This window comes from Scyliorhinus torazame, chromosome 14 (assembly GCF_047496885.1).
Source record: "Scyliorhinus torazame isolate Kashiwa2021f chromosome 14, sScyTor2.1, whole genome shotgun sequence".
NCBI classification, from domain to species: Eukaryota; Metazoa; Chordata; class Chondrichthyes; order Carcharhiniformes; family Scyliorhinidae; genus Scyliorhinus; species Scyliorhinus torazame.
Window position 1 is genome coordinate 34,614,318 of NC_092720.1, and position 22,401 is coordinate 34,636,718.

Genomic DNA, 22,401 nt, shown 5'->3' on the forward strand with positions numbered 1-22,401 from the left:
TCAGACACAATTACTTCAGGACGCAATGTGTAGCAAACACCTGCCGCAAGGTCTCTACTGTGGCCCCAACTCTTGAATCTCCAACCACTTTGAATGGGAGTGACCAAAACGAGGAACGTTTGCCCAAAGGACCAGCGAAGTCCACATGTACCCTCATCCAAACGCATCCAGGCCATTCCCAAGGGTGGAGGTTTGATGCAGAGGGAAGTGTTTACGGTGCATGGTAAGGGCTGCACTGGCACACCATGTTTTCAGTGTCTTTGTCTACCAGATGTAGCCAAGGGCAAGCATTTTCATTTTTCTCTGGCCCAGATGGGCACCACGTAATTATTGCAACAAGGGCTCGTGGGCAGGGGACACTACCACCGGGGAACCCCAAAGTACGATTCCAGCCTCACAAAGGAGTTTGTCCTTATGAGCAAGGTACAATCTTACTTGTTCAGATTTAGTGTGTACCCACCCAGTTAAAATGATGTGTTTTACCTCAGATAGGGCTGAGTTCCATTGTGTCCCATTCTTTATGTAGCTAGCCGAAACTGGTAGGGTGGCCAAAAAGTTCAATGTTAAGATGATTTCTTGAGGTACCTTTTACATTTGAGTAGGATTCACACATCTCTGAATCTTCTCAACACCTCTTCTAAACTTGCTATGTGCTCCTCAGTGATATTCCTGTTATTAGGACATCATTCAACTAAACCTCAACCTTTGGGATGCCTTGAAGCAGATTCTCCATTGTGTTTTGGAATATCGCACAGGCCAAGGAGATGCCAAAAGGTAATCTGGTGTATTGAAACAGACCTTTATGCATTTTAATTGTCACAAATCTTTGGAATCTTCAATTAGTTCTAGTACACTTGACTGAGGGAGAGTTTGGTGTATGTTAGGCCTCTCGCCAACTTTGCACATGCAATTGGGTATGCCTGGTTGATTGTAAGCTTGGGGTCTGGAGTGGAAATGCTCCCTGACCAGCTTCACCAACTGGTCAAATAACTTTGTATCAACTAACTTTGTATCAAGAGCCTCTGGGAACTGTTAGTAGGATAATGTTCTGTTTATCCTCCTTCGTTATTCGTTTGCACGTGCACGATGGACCGTGAGGGAACTTCCCTTCGAGGGGCCACACTATTCCACAGAGAACAAGCAATGTGGGGAACAGGCAGGAACATAGAATTGAAGCCCAAGATCAGCATGATCACGCTGAATGGCGGAGCAGGCTGGATGGGCTACCTGGCCTACTCCTTCTCCTTGCATTTATCTAGCACCATTAACATAGTAATACATCCTAAGGCACAGTATTATTAAACACAATTTGACACCAAGCGCATCAAGAAATATTGCAGCAAAGTTTGGTCAGAAGGTAGGTTTTAAGGAGTGTCTTAAGGAGGAAAGAGAGTTTGATAGGCAGAGGTGCAAGAGAGAACTTCAAAGCTTAGGGTCTTACCACAGCTACCAATGGTGCAGTGATTAAATTGGCGATGCTGAGGAGACCAGAATAGGAGGACCGCAAATACCCTGGGAGGTTTGTACGGCTGCAGGAGGAAGGGCAATGCCATGAAGAGATTTGAGAACGGGGCTTTAAGAACTAAAACAGAGTTGTTACTTAACTGGAAGCCCTTCTATATTAGTGAGTGCAAGGCGATGGGTAAACTAGACTTGGTCAGTTCGGCCATGGGCAGCTGAGCTTTGAATGGGAACATGGGAGGCTGGCCAAGAGAAGTGTCAAGTCTAAAAGGTAACAAGAGGCATGAATGAGGGTTTCAGCAACAGTTGAGCTTTTCTTGTGGTCAAAGCGGACACCAAGGCTGCAAACAGCAGCCTCTTGTCAAGAACAGGAAGACATGAAAAAGAACCAAAAATATTCAGCAACCGAACCCATGAAGATTTATGTTGCGATGCTGAATACATTGAAACAGAACTGGTACCGTGGCAGCGGGGAATAAAGAATAATTCAATATTGGGTGTACATGTGACAATAAACAATAAACAAATCCATCCAGCCGCATCTTGCTCACACAGACTGAGCTGAGCTTATTCATTAAGTATTGAGGACAGATTTCAATTATTGGTTTGAATTTTTAGAATGGTGGGTAGGCCCCTCTCCATATGTCACGAGCCGCTTCAAACTCTTTTACTGTGATTTGTGCCAAAGACCTATGTAATTCGTGTTACCACTGAAATTTCAGGATATTTTAGAGATTTTCAAATGTTAGCAACGAAAGGTTCAAGAGCGAAATGAGTTGTTGAAAATAGCCGGTGTGCTTCTTTGGTATCCAAGTGCTGCCTTCATTTCTGACCTCGTCGGTAATGGAAATGGGAAATTGTCCAGGACAAATCGATTGCTTCCAGAGACATGGACAGTATCAACGGGGTGAACACTGCACTTTAAAGGGAAAGAAATTGCAGGGCTTTAGGGAAAGAGACGGTGAGTGGGACTAATTAGATAGACCTTGCAACAGCATACAGGGCCAAACTGCTCGTTCTGTGCTCTATTAGTCTATGACAGCCAGCTACATAAGTGCTTTGCTTGTCCAGAACGGAAGCAAAATTATAGAGAACTCTATTATTGTCAGCACAAGCTGTCAAAGTATTTACCCTGGAAGGGTTTCTATTCATGGACATGGTAATTTATAAAAAGACCACGATTAAAATTTGAATTTTACATTCCTCCCTCCCACGCGCCCCCCCCCCCCCCCAACCACCAGATTTTTATGCTAGGGTGGGCAAGGCCTCAGGCAGGATGCCCGCCCTAGCCCAAATTATCACTCAGCTTCAAATATTAGGCTTCCGGGCAATTAAAGATCTGTGGGGAAAAGCCAAAAATAATCCATCATAGATCTGAAATTTGGGGGGAGGGTCTCGTCTCAAGATGCAGTTCTTCGTCCGAACATCTGCTCCCCCAAGTGACACTATTTCAAAGGGCTGGGGCACTATCCCGGTTGTCCTGGCCAATGTTTATCACTCAATTAACACTACTAAAACAAACCATTTGGTTATGATCACGTTGTTGTTTGCGAGATCTTACTGTTCCCTACATTGGGAGGTCAGTTAGCTCAATTGGCTGGACGGTTGGTTTGTGATGCGGAGCAACGCCAATAGCGCGGGTTCAATTTCCATACCAGCGGAGACTATCCATGAAGCCTTCTCAACCTTGACTCCTCCTCCCCCCACCTCCCTCCACCCCATCTTGAGGCGTGGTGATCAGGTTAAATCACCACCCGTCAGCTCTCTCCCAAAAGGGGAGAACAGCCTATGATCCTCTGGGACAGTGGTGACTTTCATTTTATTTTCACATTACAATAGAGACCGCATTAATAGATTGGCAGCGGATGTCTGTCAGGCACTATATTCAAGCAAGTCTTTGTTATTTTAGCTTTGTAACTTTTACTGCTCTCTAAATCCTCTGATAGAACTTGGGGCTAAAGATGCTCATTCCATCCAACATTTGTAACTGATAAGTTGTGCTAACAACATGCACCCACTATAAACTGAATGTACTTTTTGGTGAAGGCTCAAAATGTCCTTGACACACAAACTGATACAAAAACACTTGACCAATATGTCCAACACAGGAAAAGGTTTACATTTATCATACTGTGTATCAAGGGTGGGGTTCTCTCAAAAAATGGCTCAGTGCCATTTTGTGCACAAAAACCCAGTGTGAATGGTGCCAGTCATTCCGGTGCAATTCCCATCGCAATCTTCCCACACTTAGTAATTTTTTGGAGAGGGGCATGATTTGCACCGGCACTGAGAGCGGTCCCTAAACACCATCGGCAAAACTGGCTTCAGAGAGATCGGGTGCCATTTTTAAAGGTTGGCACTGCCAAGGTGCCACTGCCCTGCCCAAGCGCCCAACCACCCGGGGGCTACAAAGAAAGAGGAATACCAGGAGCTGGGAGAATCGGTCTTAAAAAATAAAATCCCAGCATATTTAAATGATGATTTAAATATTCTAATCTGATTCTCGCCCAATGAGGGCGTGAACCAGAACACATCAGCTGAAGCTAGCCGACGGCATCGCGCACTGTTTGGCACCCACTGCAAATCCCGCTTCAGGGTTCACCTTCTATTCCCCGACACAGCGGGATTTGCACCGGATGCAATGCGGCCGGTAAAATATCTCCCCCACCCTCCCCTTCAAAATGTCTCAGAAATATTTCAAAGCACCTCTCTAACAAAATGAGAACTGGAAGAATAGGAAAAGAAGTACAAAGTAAAATAATTTGTGAGCAGACTTTGACTGCCAATGATCAAGCACAGATCCAGAACTGGATCAGCAGAAATCAAAAAGGCACTCAATACAAACACAAAAACATTTCAGAGATTGCCTTCTCACTTATCCGAAATGAGCCTTCATGTTGGACAAACCTTAACAGCTAAATAAATGAAATAAAAGTTTATATTTAAAAAAACGTCAGTCTACTTCGGTTATGAAGGTCACAGCAATGATGGTTTTAAATTCTGAAGCAACATTCAGACAAGCGAAGAAAAAGTTGTTTCCCAAAGCCAGTGCCAAGAGATTAAAAACACAATTAGCTCATTGGTTATTTATGGAGTTCAAGCTGACTTCTACAGAGACGCAGATCTTTTCAATTCAGCACACAATGTGCCCATTAAGGTGACCGATAATATCCAGACGGAAAAAAAATATATATTTTTCCATAGGTGGATGTCACAACGACAGTCATTGTAAAAAATTTCCATGGAATATTTTGAGCTGCAAAAATACTCAAATGAATTATAATGCCCCCATCCAAATTAGCATCCAGGTATGGTCGATTAGATAACAACTCCACTCATGAGGTAACCACAATCTACTTCCACTCATTATTCACGAGTGTTGTACCAATGTAATCAGTCTCCCCTGATATTCTGGCGGGTCATGGCATAATCCTCATTCGTATTACTCTTCAGGTCAGGATGTTTTACCTGAATTAGCTATTGGATTAAGCTCAGAGTCCCTACAACCACCTGATTTGACCTCGAGTCTCGGGAAAGTGTGTTTAGTGCTGTGTCGAACTCACCACCCCAGCCCCTCCCCGGAGAACAGTTGTGGGGCCTGGTCAGGTCAAGTAGCAAACATCTTCAAGGAAGCAGGGAATGTACCTTCATAAGAATGTTGTGTTCCTTCACTGGAGCGGTCAGACATTCCACCAATTGCACAAATTCCCTCCTTTTTGTTAATGACTTTTCTGAATGTTTTGCTGATCTCTTTGTCTTTGAGTTCCTGGAAAACCTGAAATTTATTTGAAAAAATAAATAAATGACAGGAGCTGATTTGGCTCAATTATATTACAAGGGAGTCAAGGCAGACAGGAAAGATCAGAATGAGATCAGCCATGATCTTACCAAACAGCAGAGCAAATTCAAAAGACTGATTGCCATTGCTCCAATTATAATTTTTTAAAAATATTTTTATTCCAAATTTGCCAACATTTTTACAATTTACAACAGTCACAAAACCCACCCTCCACATTAAACCAAACTCCATACACCCACATCCCCCCCCCCCCACCACCACACCTCCATCATTCCGCTAGCAGCAGTCAACGGTAACCAACTCTCCAAATTGCTTAATAAGCAAACCCCAACTGATGTAGAACCTGCCACTCACTCCCTTTAGAGCAAATTTCACCTTCGCCAGGGCAAAAAACTCCCGCAGGTCTACCCGCCACGCCGAGGCACAGGGCAGGGAAGCTGACCTCCACCCCAACAAGACCCGCCTGCGAGCATTCAGCGATGCGAAGGCCCAGACATCTGTGCCCGCTCCAGCCCGCAGCTCCGGCCACTCTGACGCCCCGAATATGGCTTCCAGGGCATTCGGCTCCACATTGACATGCAGAACCACTGTAATGGTGCTGAAAATCACCCAAAACTTTGGGCAGGACAAAAACATATGTACATGGTTCGCAGGGACCCTCCCACATTGCTCACAGACATTCTCTGTCTCCCCCCTCCCCCCCCCCCCCCACTCAAACAGCGGCTCACCCCTGCCTTTGCCAGTGCGCTCTGGACATCACCTTCAGCCATATCAGCCCCAGGCTCGGACACAAAGCCAAGGCATTCACCCTCCGCAGCACCTCACTCCACGATCACTCCTCCAGCGCTGCCCCCAGCTCTTCCTCCCACTTAGCCTTAACCCCCTCCATGGACACCTTACCCTCCTCCAAATTCCTCCCCCCCGCCCCCCGCCGCTGACAGCACCGCCTCCAGTAACGAGGAGGCCAGCGCTATCGGGTAGGTCAGGAAAACCTCCCTCGTCCCACAATTGCATGTACTGGAAACGCTGACCCTGCGCAAACCCAAACGTCTCATTCAGCTCCCCCAAGTTCACACACCGCCCTCGCAAAAAAAATATCCTTCACCTCCCTAATCCCCTGCTCTTCCCATCCCTGGAAACTCACATACATTCTCTCCGTAATTTCCCCTGATCGGCATCCCCCCAATCGTGCTCCCAACGCAAAACGCGGCCGAAACTGCCTCCAAATATTCAGCGTGGCCACCACTACTGAACTCACCGAATACTTCCCTGGGGCCATCAGGAGGGGTGCCGTTACCAGCGCCTGCAACACCTACCCCTATGTGAGCCCAGCTCCATCCTCACTCACAAGGCCCCCACTTCCTATTCCATCTCTGAACCTTCTCTGCATTCCCGACCAGTAATAATATATCAAATTTGAGAGGCCTAACCACACCTGCCCCCCCCCTCCCCTCCCGACTGTGTCCCCTCTGCAGATTCATCTTACTTATCCTAGCCACCTTCCCCGCTCAGTCAACGAAGAGACCACCTTACCCACCCCCTTGAAAAATGCCTTCGGCAAAATGACTGGCCGCAGCGAAGCAAAGTCAAGAATTGCGCCAAATTGTTTTCTTTCACTGCATGTATCCGGCCCGCCAACGACTATCTCACTTCAGCAAATCAGTCCACTTTCCCTATAAAGCTAGTAAAATTGAACTTCCGAAGACCTGCCCAATCCCAGGCCACCGGCACCCCAGATATCTAAAGTGAGACGCCGCTAGCCAGAATGGCAGCCACCCGCCCCAGCTCCTGTGCTAAATTCAGCTTATACCCAAAGAATGCCCCAAATCTTTGAAGCAAACTCATTATGTCCCCCACCGAGGAGCCCGGCTCCGAAATATACAATAAAAAGTAATCCGGATACAAGGACACCCTATGCTGCATCCCACCCACTGTCCCCCTCCACAACCTCAAGCTTCTCAGCACAATTGCCAAGGGCTCTAAAGCCAATGCAAACAAAAGGGGGGGGGGTGCATGGGGCATCCCCTGCCTTATTCCCCGATGCAATAAATTGCTATAAGTTTCTGCTCGGCGATTCTGCATTGTCGCGCGTCCTGAAGGCCGCCTTGGAGAACACTTACCCGGAGATCAGAGGCTGAATGCCCTTGACTGCTGAAGTGTTCCCCGACTGGAAGGGAACATTCCTGCCTGGTGATTGTCGCGCGATGTCCGTTCATTCGTTGTCGCAGCGTCTGCATGGCCTTCAGAACAGCGACCACGATACCACACAACCCTGCCATGGCAATCTCTGCAAGACATGCCAGATCATCGACAACGAATGAACGGACATCGCGTGACAATCACCAGGCAGGAATGTTCCCTTCCAGTCAGGGAACACTTCAGCAGTCAAGGGCATTCAGCCTCTGATCTCCGGGTAAGCGTTCTCCAAGGAGGCCTTCAGGACGCGCGACAATGCAGAATCGCCAAGCAGAAACGTATAGCCAAGTTCCGCACACGAGTGCGCCCTCAACCGGGACCTGGGATTCATGTCGCATTACATTCATCCCCCACCATCTGGCCTAGGCTTGCAAAATCCTACCAACTGTCCTGGCTTGAGACAATTCACACCTCTTTAACCTGGGGTTCCCCCTATCTCTGGATCTGGAAAGACTTAATTACCTGCAAATGCTCACATTCTAAGCATTGTCTTGCATCTTTGAATTTGTCTATATGTATGTTTCTGGAACATACCTCTTCATTCACCTGAGGAAGGAGCAGTGCTCCGAAAGCTAGTGTTTGAAACAAACCTGTTGGACTTTAACCTGGTGTTGTAAGACTTCTTACTGTGCTCACCCCAGTCCAACGCAGGATCTCCACATCAGATTAAAAAGGGCAGATGCTTTTCTTATTTCAGAAGCATTGAAGATGCTGGAAGGGCCTTAAATCTGGTTCTTGACAATAGCTGGATTAGCTGCAGCATTATTCGTCAGCAGGGCAGGAGGAGGCAACCGACAGGCTGATCTTTTAAGAACTCGAAGTTGGGTGAAATGAACGCCAGGGGAAATTGTGAAACTACTAAGGTTAGAAGTCTCAGATGCAAGGGAAACAAATAGATATGTTTAATTGTGATAGGCAAGTGTGGTGGACAAATGTTACAGGGATAAGTGTGTCACCTACCGGAGATAGATGCAGAAGCATAACTTTGAACAATTGACAAATAAATCTTTCAATGCATCCATCTGCGAAGACATTACACCATTTAAACAGAAAGGGGTTAAGCACAGGAGACACTGGAGTATTAAACGGCAGACAGGATAGCAAACAAAGCAATATGAAGAGAATGAATACAATACCCTCTCCCCCACTTTATAATACAGCACACTAACTTATCAAGAGTAATGTCAGAGTAACTACTAGTCGAATGTTTCAAAGTACTGAATTTTAAAATCAATTCGGCTTCATTCTCCAGCTTCCAGGTTATAAAGCAATCTTTCCAAATGTGTTGTAAAAAATGAGAAATACATGATGTAAAAAGTGAGGAATGGACTGCACCTCAAGAATAAATTTTAACCCTTTGTTTTGATTACTATAATTTATTCACAAGAGACGTGCAATTACGCCAATCAGAACATGTGTTTCTACTGAGGAGAAAGGATTGATGAATGATACAAGAAAAGACTCCAGTTTTTAATCTTTGCATTTCTTTGATGATTATGTTCATTTAGGTTGAATCTTTCCTTGTATTCACCCTTGGATGCCACAACACAAAAGGTTCACAGATGAGAACCAAATTCCATTGCTTTACGAGCTAATTTGTGATCAAGTGGAGGTAGGACACACAGGAAAAAAAGGTGCGTTTGTTCAGTATTGCATTGAAAGGCCAGTAAATTACATAGAAATGTGCTTTTGAGCTGAAGGAGAGGAACTTAATTTCTGGAAAATAGGTATTCGCTCCCAAGCGTTCTAACACAAATACTCTGATCATATTTCAGAGCATTTCGAAGCAGGATAAAGCGCCCTTCATATTTGGTCAACAATGTGGCTTAACCCAAACTACAGTCAAGGACACTTTCCTCCATTACCAGCTACATGCTTTTCTCCAGGCTTCACGCCGCTCTGACTTGCAATTGGATCGCCATTCCTTCCCAGTCACTGGATCAAAATCCTGGAGAAGCCTTCCTAGCAACACTGTAGGTGTTCCTGTACCAGATGGACTACAACCGTTCAAGTCAGCAGTTCACCACCACCTTCTCAAGATCAGTTGAGAACAAGGCAACAAATTCTGGCCCTGCCAGCGACGCCCACATCCCATGCACGAATTTTTAAAAAAGTAACCCATCAGGTAAATTTTCATAGTCTTGCCACAGTTCAGCAAGCATATGAAAATTAGGTTGAGCTGTACATGTCCCACCGGAGGTTCCTTCTTATTTTCATACACAGTGGAGGATGTATTGTCACTGGACTATCAATCCAGAGACTCCGGGCAATATCTGGGTACATGGGTTCCAATTCCACAGTGATACGACAGGATCTTCTGGTCCTGCGGGGGCGACCCTGTGGTGGGTTCCCCAGCGACGGAACAGACGACTCACGCCATAGATGTCGGCGTGAGATGATCCCACCAGCGGACAATAGCGAGCCAACTCCGCTGCATGGAAATACTCAGCGGGGGGTCCGGAAAATTCCACCCAAGGTTTAAGTGGCAGACCAGACAAAAAACCCAGTTTAACCAAACTTTATACTCCGGATAGGCCGAGGTATTTAATGATGAGCAGGGGGCAATTTCACTTCCCATTCTATCCAATTGAAATGCTTGGTTGATTGGTTAAACAGTAACAGTTGAAGGTTGCACAGAAACCACGGTGTTTGGGAATATACAAAGGCCGAAGAACCAAAAAAAGAGAACTGCCAAACATAGAAAATAAATGCAAACGTTCACTCACCGAGACAAATTCCTCAAAACTGATCTTTCCATCCTTGTTGCGGTCTCCGACGGTCAGAATTTGTTCCACAATTTCACGCACCTTGTAACCAGGCAGTGGAAGGTTCGCTTCCTTAAAGAGGTCTTGAAGTTCATAGTCACTGACGTAGCCAGAATTGTCAAGATCTTTTTTTAAAAATAATTTAAAAATCACATTTATGCAGTCTGCCTTAGAACAGCCAGAGCGAAAATAGGGACATTTAGCCTATCAGTTGTTGGAAAAATGTTGGAATCCATTGTTAAGAAAGTCTTAGCAATTCATTTAAAAAAGCATAGTAAGTTTAAAACAAGTCAACGTGCCTTTACTAAAGGGAAATCCTGTTTGACAACTTCATTGGAGTTTGACAATTTAATTAGTAAGGTAGATAATGGGGTGTAGTGTGCCTGGATCTCCAAGTGGCATTCGATAAGGTGCCACAGAAAAGGTAAATAGGCAAGATAAGTGTGCACGGAGTTGAAGTTAATATATTAGCATGGATAGTGGATTGGTTAACAGCTAGAGAGTAGGCATAAATGGGACTTTCAAGTTGACAGATAGTGAATAGTGGAGTATCACAAAGGGTCAATGCTGGAGCCTCAGCTACTTACAATTTGTATTAATGACTTGGGTAAATTACTCGGTATCTTCTCCCTTGCTGATGGTATAAAGCTGAGTGAATAGGAAAGCTGTGGGGAGGACACAGAGGGTGCAGAGATGTATAGACAGGTTAAGTGACTGAAGAACAAGATGGCAGATGGATCATAATGTAGAGAAATTAAGTTATTCACTTTCGTTGAAAGAATGAAAGAGTTGAATATTTTTTTTAAAGGTTAGAAACTTGTAAACATAAATGATCAAAGAGACTTCAGTATGCTCAAATATGGAACACAAAACATTAAAATAAAGGTATGGAAAGAAATTAGCAAACGGTAGGTTGACCTTTATTGTCAGGGGACTGGAGTCCAGGAATAAAAAATTCTTGCTGGAGTTGCACAGTGCATTGGGGAGGCCATTTGGAGTCATATGCACAATCTTGGTCTCCACATTTAAGAAAGAATATATTTGCATGGGGGCACAGCGAAGGTTCACTAAATTGGGACCTCGGATAAGGGGGTTGTCCTATAATGAGAGGCTGAGCAAATTGGATCTATTTTCTCTTGAGGGAGAAGAAAGGCGATTTCATTGAAACACATAAAATTCTTAAGGAGCTTGATAAGATGGGCACAGATCGTATCCACAGATCGGGGAATTTTAAATACGGGGGCACGGTCTCAGGATAAGTTGCCGATTATTTAGATGGAGATGGGGGCCAGGGTGTTGTGGATGCTCCATCATTGAAGACTGGGATAGACATATTTTTGATACCTCAGGGAATCAAGGGTTCCTAGGAATTGGCAGAGAAGTAGAGTTGAAGCCCAAGATCAGCAATGATTGTATTGAATGGTGGAGCAGGTTCCTATTTCTCAGGTTCTTGATCATTTCTCTACGTACACTTGCACACTGTCTATGAAGTTTGGAAAACTAGATTAATAATCCAGCTGCAACTACATTTATGTGCTGTGTTTAATAAATACTTCAAATGAATCATTGCTTGCTGGGCTGTTCATTTTAAAGTATTGTGTCATGGGAAACACTTGGCAAATAATCCTGGGCAGGTGTTTGCACTTTGGCCCTCCAAGGTCAGGATCAAACCCCACACCGTGGCAGGAACAATCACTTAAAACTGATTTTATCTTGACTGGCCAATTAGTGTCATCTTGAACCAGAGTCCGCTGGACGGGAGGTCACCGTCATTTAGGGAGCCGAAGGGCCTGTTCCTGTGCTGTATATACAGCTACTTAAGCTGCAAAGGGCCTGCAGGCCAACAGGAAAATCCAGCCTCTGGTCCAGAGCCTTAAATGGTCTCTTAATAACCTTACCTAGCTATCTACCTACCGCTTATGTGCCGGCAGCACTCCATCTCCCACCAAAAGAAATCCTGCATGTTATTTTGATAGCACTGGATATAGCACTTAGGGAGAATGGTATCAAAGGCTATGGGGAGAAAGCAGGATTGGGCTATTGAGTTGGATGATCAGCCATGATCGTGATGAATGGTGGAGCAGGCTCGCAAGGCCAAAAGGCCTCCTCCTGCTCCTGCTCCTATCTTCTATGTATCGATGTATAGCGACCTAAAGGGTTTTTCCCCTAATGCTCTTTAATCACATCATCCTTCAGTAATGAAGTGTTGATCTAAGTATCTTTCTCAACACTCTAGAAGTTAATTACAGCAGCACAACCATATCAATACAGCTTATGTTTCCCCAAAAATAGAACGGTGGATGAAAATCAACATTTTATAACAGACGGAAACCATACCTATTTTGTTAAAAGCTTCCTTCATTTCCTCCAGTTCTTCCCGGGAGATGTGAGTTGTGTGGTTTTCCATCTTGAACTAAACTGGATAGTCTTCTTTATGCTTTCAGACCTAATTTGAGCACAAGATCAATTCAATACCTTTAATTCCTGAAGCAGGACATAAATGGAACATAAGAACGAACAATCAGTTTGAAAAGGAGAGTCTGTTTGTTTTAAAACCAGTCACTGATAAGCCTGTTACTCAAGACTCGGCGCTGTGTGACAAACAGCCTGCGCCCCTTCGCAACCTCTGCAGGAATATTTGCAGAGTCGGAACTACTATTTTCCAAAGTTGTTCTGAAATTTTGAACATGCTGTTTTGAAGTGGCCACTCACACTTGCCCCAGTTGAGGCCCTTGCGTTTTTAAGGGCCATTTCTTGCCCAACCTCAGTTTTTAGGCAAACGAGATTTCCCAGTTCGGGGGGCAGCCCAAATTTGATCGGGTTCAGGCCTCATTCAGTTTTCTTTCTAACTTCGGGCCCTTAAGGTCCACTGGACCTTCTCCCCCCAGCCGCACCTCCTCTCTCTCCCTCTCCCCCCCCCCCCCCCCCCCCCCAAGTGGATCTTCCCTCCCCTCCCCGAGACCCTACAAACATACCCTTCTGTCAAGTCCCGGGACCTAGGCTCCAAAACCTTCAGGAAGCTCCTCCCCTGCTCTTCTGTCCACTGCAAACTCTGTCGTTGCAGGGCCTACCTAGCGAACTGCCGGCCAATCTGATCGTGGCAGTGCCACCCGCAGCCAACTGATGCTTATAGAGTGTGAAATGGCAGTGGGACAGCCAGAGTTGGCGGGTATGAGTTCCCTGCCGACCTTTTGGATGGTGGGACAGGAAACCCTCGACATCTGGAATATCCTGGCCAGTGTCACATACAGTCGTGGACCAGGTTGGAGAATCTCATGGATTGTGTGCACACGAACTTGACGGCACGACTTTCATACATTTCATAAAAGTTCCAACTCGCTGTAAGGAAGTGGCAAAAAGCAATTACTTTTGAGTAGAGGCGAAGTAAAGACTGTTTTAACTTTCATAAATTAAACTGTGACCGAGAGGCAAGATTGAAAGTAAACGACCAGCACCAATGCTTCAAAATGCTTCGGCTGCAACTGCAGCCACTTGCACCATGTTTAACTCTGAACAAGGAACGCCCTGTTTCAGCAAAGCCATTTAGTTTATTTGTGTTTCAGACATTGCCTTGCCCTTAATGACTAGGCCGATTTCTCGTTACAATACAGAAGCAGAGCAATGGTTTGTGCTTCTGCAAACAATAGCTGACCAGTCAACCAGAAAATTACACCAGCCTGAGAACATTTCACTGAACTGGCAGGGGAAACAATTCAAGTGGGTTCAAAATGCAAACTAATCGTCACTGTTACGGCCAGCTGAGAAGGGGTGAACTGGTTCCTCTCTATTCAGCCCCCTTGGTTGGTCACAAAAGTTTTAAGTTTCTTTTTTACAAGGCTATGCTGTTGCCAAACCACAATATAGTTAACTTTAAGCTCATAAGAAGCCAATCAAACAAGGCTTTGAGTCAAGGACAGAAAATTTATTAATGGCTGAACAAGAAAAAAATAATGAAAATGCGACATCAAAAATTCTAGCCGAGGTGCCGAGGATCAGAGGGATTTTGGTGTGCATGTACACTGGTCGCTTAAGGTAGCAGGGCAGGTGGATACAGTGGTTAAGAAGGCATAGGGTAAGGTGCACAGGAAGCCCAGCAAATCATGTCCACATGAGGGTTTTGGCAGGGTTTCGCTAGGGTGATGTCCATGATACTCACAACTGGTGCCGTGTCCAGAGGTGGCGATCTTTGGAGTGTCGGAAGAGCCGGGAGTCCAGGGGGCGAAAGAGGCCAACGGGCCTTTGCCTCCCTGGTAGCCCGGAGACAGATCTTATTAATGTGGAGGGACTCAAAGCCCCCCCCCCCCCCCCCCCCCCGAGTGCAGAGACCTGGGTTCGTGACATGGCTGGGTTTCTCAGTCCCTAGAAAATAAAGTTTGCCTTAAGAGGGTCAATGTTGGGGTTCACCCGGAGGTGGCAGCCGTTCGTCGACTTTCTCGGGGAAAATTAAAATGTCAGCAGAAGCAGAATTCCAAAGGGGGGAGGGGGACAGACTGTTGTTTTATGGTTGGGGTGTGTGAAGATTGTGAAGGGGGTGGAAATGTTTATTGTACCATGTTTATGTTGCTGTTATTGTTATTATTAAAATCGCAAATACCCGAATAAAAATATTTTTTTTATAAAAAGGCATAGGTTACACTTGTCTTCATTAGCCTGATATAGAATTTAAGAGCAGGGAGGTTATGGAACCATATACAATTTTTGTTAGGCCACAGATAGAGTATTGTGTGCAATTCTGGAATCAACACTACAGGAGGGATGTGCTAGCACTGGAAAGGGTGCAGAGGAGATTTACCAGGATGTTGCCTGGGCTGGAGAGTGTTAGTTATGAAGAGAGATTGGAGCAGAGGAGATTGAGGGGGGATATGATTGAGATGCATGAAATTACACAGAGATCAAAAACCAGGGGACATAGATTAAGGTAAGGGGGCAGGAGGTTTGGAGCGGATGCGAGGGAAAAAACCTTTTACCCAGAGGGTGGTGGGAGTGTGGAACGCATTCTCTGCAAAGATGGTGGAGGCAGAGACCCTCTTAACATTTAAGAAGTATTTAGAGGTGCACGTGAAATGCCAAAGGCTATGGGCCAAGTGCTGGAAAATGAGATTAGAATGTTTTCGACTGGCACAGACACAAAGTGCTGAAGGGCCTTTACTGTTCTGTAGCGTCAACCTGCAGCTCTCTCTGGATTCCGACTCCCAGGAGATCATCAATCTCAACTGAGCAAAATTGAGCACTTTTTCCTTTGGTTATTTTACCCAATTATGTGGATGTTTTGATTATTGTTCGTTCTTGGGTAATAACGTGAAGCAAGTACATAGAGAGGATGCACGGATCAAATGGCAAACGTGACCCACTGAGCAATCAGGTAGATAACAGCACAAGCCTCACTCGGGCCAACTTGCAGAATTTTGCAATGAGGAAAAGGCATTGAGCACACATGCTGCCTACCTCAGTGGGAACAGATCATGAACCGTGACTCTTCCGTTCAAAAATTTGACCTAAATCATTTAATCAAAGATACATGCACAAAGTTCATCACGATTCGCGACTCCTCAGATACTGAAGCAGCTTGTGCCCATGTTCAACAACGCCTGGACAACATTCAGGCTTGGGATGCACAGTGGTTAGCACTGTTGCTTCACAGTGCCAGGGTCCCAGGTTCGATTTCCGGCTTGGGTCACTGTCTGAGCGGAGTCTGCACGTTCTCCCCGTGTCTGCGTAGGTTTCCTCCCGGTGCTCAGGTTTCCTCCCACAAGTCCCGAAAGACGTGCGGTTAGGTCATTTGGACATTCTGAATTCGCCCTCTGTGTACCTGAACAGGCACCGGAATGTGACGACTCGGGACTTCTGACATTAACTTCATTAATGTAAACCTACTTGTGACAATAAAGATTATTTAAAAAACAAGGGGCACAGAACAGGTGCCAGACAATGACCATCTCTAACCAGGGAATCTAATAATTTCCCCTCGACATTCAATGGCATTATCATCGCCGTATCGTCCATTAGAAGCATCCTGGGGCTACCCTGGACCAGAAGCTGAACTGGGCCAGCCCCATATAAATACTGTGGCTACAAAGGCAAATCTGCGGCTGGGAATTCTGTGGTGAGTAACTCACCTCCTTACTCCTCAAAGCCTGTCCACCATCTACAAGACACAACAAGGAATACTCTTCACTTGCCTGATTGAATGGAACTCCATCAACACAAGAAGCTCAAAACCTTCCAGGAAAAAGCTGCTCACTTGAGTGGCACCCCATGCAACATCTTAACCATCCACTCCCTTCACCACTGACACACAGTAGCAGCAGTGTGTACCATCTACAAGTGCAGCAACTTACCAAGGCTGTTTCAGCAACACATTCCAAACCTGTGACCTCTACCACCTAAAAGGACAAGGGCAGCAGGTGCACGGGAACCCCACCACATGCAAGTTCCCCTCCAAGTCGCACAAAATCCTGACTTGGAACTATATCACCGTTCCTTCATTGTCACTAGGTCAAAACCCTGAAATCCCTCTCAAACAGCAGCGTGGGTGCGTCTACATCACATGGACTGCAACGGTTTAAGACGATGGCTCACCACCACCTTCTTAAGGGCAATAAAAAGGCCAGGGCAGCACAGTGCACAGTGGTTAGCACTGCTGCCTCACAGCACCAGGGATCCGGGTTCAATTCCAATCTTAGGTGACTGTGTGGTGTTTACTCTTTCTCCCCTTGACTGTTCCTCTGGGTGCTCCAGTTTCCTCCCACTGTCCAAAGTGTGCAGGTTATCTGGACTGGCGATGCTAAAATTGCTGCTTTATGTCCAGAGATGTGCAAGTTAGGTGGGGTTACAGGGCTAGGGCGGGAGAGTGGGCCTAGGTAGGGTGCTCTTTCAGAGGCCTACACTGTAGGGATGCTATGGTCGAGCCAGCACTACCTGCATGAAGAATAAAAAAGCAGCAAATGTTTTACAAGGATTATCATGACTAGTACAGTCTTTGAGGGCCGAAGGGCCTATTCCTGGTCTTTGTTCTTATCTGCTTAGGATTTTGGCGAAGGGTGGTATCATGACCGGTACAGGCTTGGAGGGCCGAAGGGCCTGTTCCTGTGCTACATTGTTCTTTGATTCAGCTTTGTGTATTTCACTAGATCCACAGGCTGCTCATTAAAAAGGTATTGTCCTCTCTATGGCTGAGGGAAGGTTCTAAACTATACAAATTAATTGAATGCAATAAAAAGGGAGCCGCCCAACTTCCCAGCAAAGCAACAGTTGTGTTGGGAGAGTGGGAGCAGTGGTGAGGAGAGTGAGAGGTTTGGTGGTACGGACAGAGACAGGACAAAGACACAACATTTTTACAGAGGTGCAAATAAGTGATGTGATGGTTGATGTTAGAGGTCAAAATAGATGTTTCGTGATGGATTGGATTGTATTTTGAAGTAAAGCTCACAAACAGCTAATACACCAATGTGCTGGCAGCTTTAGCAAAGGGCAGAATCAATGGATAGAACCTAGAGTTGTCAAGGTGGTGAAGCCAAACACCTTTCAGTGTCCCACACTGTACATTCGAAAGTTTTTACAGCGAGAGCGGAGATCCAGGTGGGGGGGTTCCCCTGGGTGACATGTGTGTATGGTGTGTCCTATGCGAGGCTGGGTGTGTTTTTTTTTTAAATAGTTACTCTGGCGATAGAAGTGTTTTATTCCTTCTAACTGAGTTACTATCGGGGTAAAACTGGCAGAAGCATCCAAAATTAGTTATTTAAATCGCTTCTGTCGGATTGTTCTCAGCCCAGCGCAACTGTCCAGAGTAAGTTCGCACTTCTGGACAATTGCCAGGTAAACCATTACATGGGAACCTCCTAGAAGCATTCTCCATGAAATTAGAGAAGGTTTTCTTTAATATTGAGACAATTTATACTCCAAACTGCACAAAACCCAGGCTATGGTCCAGCAGCTGTAACTCACTGCTGATGTGGACCACAAAGTGGCCCGTGTGTCCTGTCCAAAGCTAGGGGAGTACTGGAAGGAGGTGTTTAGGGTAATTTGCAAGGTGGTGCGTGTGAAACTGGACCCGGGTCCGCAGGGGGCCATATTCGGGGTGTCGGACCAGCCAGGGTTGGAAATGGGAGCGGAGGCAGATATCATAGCCTTCGCCTCGTTGACCGCCCGAAGGCGGATCCTGCTGGGATGGAGAGCAGCCTCTCCACCCAGTGCCCTGGCGTGGTGGGGGGACCTGTTGGAATACTTGACCCTTGAGGTTAAGTTTGAACTGAGGGGAAGCTCGGAGGGGTTCTACAAGTCATGGGCACTATTTATTATGCACCTTCAAGAACTGGATAACATCGAACATTAGTTGGGGGGGGGGGGGGGGGGTGGAGAGCAGTGTAGATTAAGGGTGACTACGGGTAATCCCGGATTCCTTTTTGTCATTTGTTTATGTAAACATGCGGGTTGAGGTTTGGGGGTTGGTGAGCGGATGGGATCGTTGTTATTATGGGGATTGACATAACTTGCTGATTATTGATGGGTGTTAATGTGGGAGAAAATGTGAAAAAGGAGAATAAAAATATTTATTTAAAAAAGATAAATTTTAAAAAAAGTGGCCTGTGTGGTTGGCCATCAAGTATAGAATCACAACAGTGCAGAATGAGCCCATTTGGCCCATTGAGGCTGCACTGATCCTCCGAAAGAGCAGTCTACTGAGACCCAGGCTCCCACCGCATCCTCGTAACTCCATATCCCCACCTATCCTGCACATCTTTGGACAGTGGAAACACCCGGAGAAAACCCACGCAGAAACAGGGAGAACGTGCAAACTCCACACAGACAGCCAAGGCCAGAATTGAACCAGGGTGCCTTGCGCTGTGGAGCAGCAGTGCTAACCACTATGCTACCGTGCCACCCCAAGTGTTCATTATCAAAACGTAACTATATACATCCCCAGTCTAGCTGACTTCTGCTAGATTCGGCTGCTCACAGTCCACTGTGATGTGACACTCTACAACTTCATACTGTAGGCAGTACAGTACTCCTTTCTCACATTAACCCTTGCTACGTCAAACACCCTTACACTACAACTGCTACACTAAACACAAGCAAAAGCTCAGTGACTAAGTGATGTACAGCTGTTTTTTCCCCCCAATAAACAAACGGATTTCAGAGTTTCCATTATTTAAAATTGACCACTTGGAATTTAAGTGGCAAATATATTTCCGTGGCAATAAGTTCAACCATTTTAATTTATTTTCGATCTAAGTACAGCCACAGAGAGAAGGTCCGTAGAGATCCACCTCACCCTTCTCCATTCCCCCACTCAGTGTGAGCAGGTAACCTTCCGGCCTACGCCACAACAGATGGATTTCATGTAACTTCCCTTGATATATTGAAACTGGGGAACAGGATGGAGACTGTGCAGAGTTATATGTATTTTCTCGTGGACCTAAAGAACATCTCAACTATAAAAGCTTGAGCTGAAGCAGATCAGACTGTCATGTAAACTACACCCAGAGATTATAGGCTGAAATAAAAAAAACAGAAGTGTTGGAAGAACTCAGCACGTCTGGCAACGGCTGCGGAGCGAGAAACAAAGTTAACGTCAAGATCAGTATGACTTCTTCAGAACAAAGAAGAGTTCCAAACAGAGTTCCACAGTAGTTAGCACTTCTGCCTCAGTACCAGGGGCCCGGGTTCAATTCCAGCCTTGGGTCACTGTCTCTGTGTTGTGTGTACGTTCGCCCCATGTCCGCGTGGGCCCCCCGTGCTCCGGTTTCTTCCCACAGTCCAAAGAATGTGTAGGTTAGGCGAATTGGCCATGCTACATTGTCCCCTTAGTGTCCAATGATGTGGTTAGGTGGGTTTACTGGATTATGGGGATGTGGTAGTCTGTGTAGAGGTATTACGGTACCTGGTAATGCTGGAACACCATTGGTAGATATTGTATGTTTCCTATTGGTCAAGCTGTATGGTAGCTCCGCCCTGCAAGGCGGGGTATAAGAGCCCGTGCCACCCCAGGAGCCTTCTTTCTGTACCTGAGCTGCTGGGGGAAACATCTAGCTTATTAAAGCCTTCAGTTGGACTACACCTCGCTGTAGTGGTCATTGATCGTGCATCAGGGGATAGGGTGAGGGGGGGGCATGGGCCTAATTACGGTGCTCTTTCAGGGGGTCTGTGCAGACCCGTTGGGCCGAATGGCCCCCTTCTGCACGGTAGTGATTCTACGATTTTATGTCCTGCTAAGATTATCGAGCATTCTCGGTTTGAATTCCAGATCGCCAGCATTTAGTGATTTGCATTTTATTTTAAATTAGAGGCTGAAAATGTGTTAAGCAAACTCTTTCAGGAACTGAGCCAGCCAAATATTTCCTGACAATTCCAAAACAAAGTGTTTAAAATTTCCCTCCAAAGTTACCCAACCCTAATCCTAACACTTTATTACAACTGCCAAGCACATCATGATCTAAACCTGGATCATCCAACTTCTGAATTCTACAGTCACATCACCCAAACCATCGCTCACTGCCTTTGTCTGATAACGTCAATTACAAATCCAAAAATATGTTTCAAACCCAAATAATGATCATGTATCAAAGTAAGAAATTTAGTTTTGAATTGCTTTTAGAGCTCTTTGTAATCTAAAATTCAAGTTATATGGAGTAAAACAGTATTAAAGGCGAAGAACAATAATTATAGACTTCATTAATCAGTTTAGTTTCTGCCTACAAAATTCAATCTTCCGTTTGCCAGAAGGGCAATCATTGATCAAAACTACGACTTAAATTGCACAGTGGTGCTTCACAGCGCCAGGGTCCCAGGTTTGATTCCCCGCTGGGTCCCTGTCTGTGCGGAGTCTGCACGTTCTCCCAGAGTCTGCATGGGTTTCCTCCGGGTGCTCCGGTTTCCTCCCACAAGTCCCAAAAGACGTGCTGTTAGGTGGATTGGACATTCTAAATTCTCCCTCTGTGTACCCGAACAGGCGCCGGAATGTGGCAACTCGGGGATTTTCACAGTAACTTCATTGCAGTGTTAATGTAAGTTTACTTGTGACAATAAAGATTATTATTAAATAGATAGATTGGAAGATTCAGATGAAGGGAATGCCTCAATTACATAAATTTAACATGACAGGCAAGACTGCAAAGTTGAAGCAGGTTGACAGGGACATTTAGGGATGGGTAATCCATACCAACTTTCCCAGCAATGCCTACACCCTATAAATGGATAAAAAACACTGTTTCCACCTTTGCGTTCTTAGGTGTGCCACAATGCAGCCAAATTCAAATCCTGTTAACAATTTGCCCACCTTCAGCTGTGTAATTTGCCAACCTTACCTCAGGTGGGAACACGGAGATTTAATTCATTCGCCCCGGAAAATTACTGGAAAAACTAAACAGCCTGGGCACTGCACCCAATTGCAAACCAAAATGGGGATTGCTTGCATGATTTCATGGGTGCCCATTCAAAAAAGAAATTATCGTCAAGGATATTCAATTACTTTCCCAGATTATGCCGGGCTTTGAACTTCCTGCACATTATTTTGTTAAATATATTGGGCGGGGTTCTCTGGTCGCTGATGCCGAAGTCACGTTCGGCGATCAGCCAGAGAATCCCCGTTTGTGGCAAAATCGGTGGCTGCGCCGCTTTTGTGATGCTCCCCCCCCCCCCTCAAAAACGCATACCCGGGGAGTACGCTGTACACCATATGGACAGCCTCAGGACATCACCCGAGACCCTGCCCCGATGCGCCGTCCCCGATGGGCCGAGTTCCCGACGGCGTGGAACACTTACGCTTTTTTTTTCGTGGACACAGCGTGGTGGCTGCAGGTTGAGTCCCGCGCCGCCACAGTTGGAGGGGGGGGTGCCGTTCTGGTGGCCGGAGGGGCTTTGGCGAGGGCTGGGGGGGGGGGGGGGAAATCGGGGGTGGCAAGGTTGGTTACAGGGGGGCAGGTTTTGGCAGGCCAGGTCTGCACGGCGCGGCCGCCGCAGGTCGCCACCGTGCGCAAGCGTGGCCATGGACTTGGCAATTCTCCGGCCGTATCCGCAGATAAAGCCAGCGGCTAAGGACGGAGAATCGGCGTGGGGGCGGCGCCGTATTTCCTGGCGTAAAATGACACCGTTCCCACGCGGGCGTCAGCATTTAGATTGCAAATCGGAGAATCCAGCCGTTATGCTCGTTACTGGAGTGCTAATCCAGAGGTCTGGACT

The 22,401-nt window shown here is 46.1% G+C and overlaps 1 protein-coding gene across 7 annotated transcripts in view; it reads right to left on the bottom strand.

The window, feature by feature from the left end:
• The window catches only part of LOC140389625 (plastin-1-like), a 194,578-nt gene that overhangs the window by 71,320 nt on the left and 100,857 nt on the right, over positions 1–22,401 (bottom strand). For all 7 annotated transcript variants that reach the window (XM_072473903.1, XM_072473906.1, XM_072473905.1 and 4 more), the window contains exons 2-4: positions 12,559–12,667; positions 10,183–10,346; positions 5,107–5,236 (exon numbers count right to left, since the gene is read on the bottom strand). In XM_072473903.1, the coding sequence (XP_072330004.1) occupies positions 5,107–5,236; positions 10,183–10,346; positions 12,559–12,628 (364 nt within the window). In that variant the 5' untranslated portion in view covers positions 12,629–12,667. The remainder of the gene's footprint in view (positions 1–5,106; positions 5,237–10,182; positions 10,347–12,558; positions 12,668–22,401) is intronic.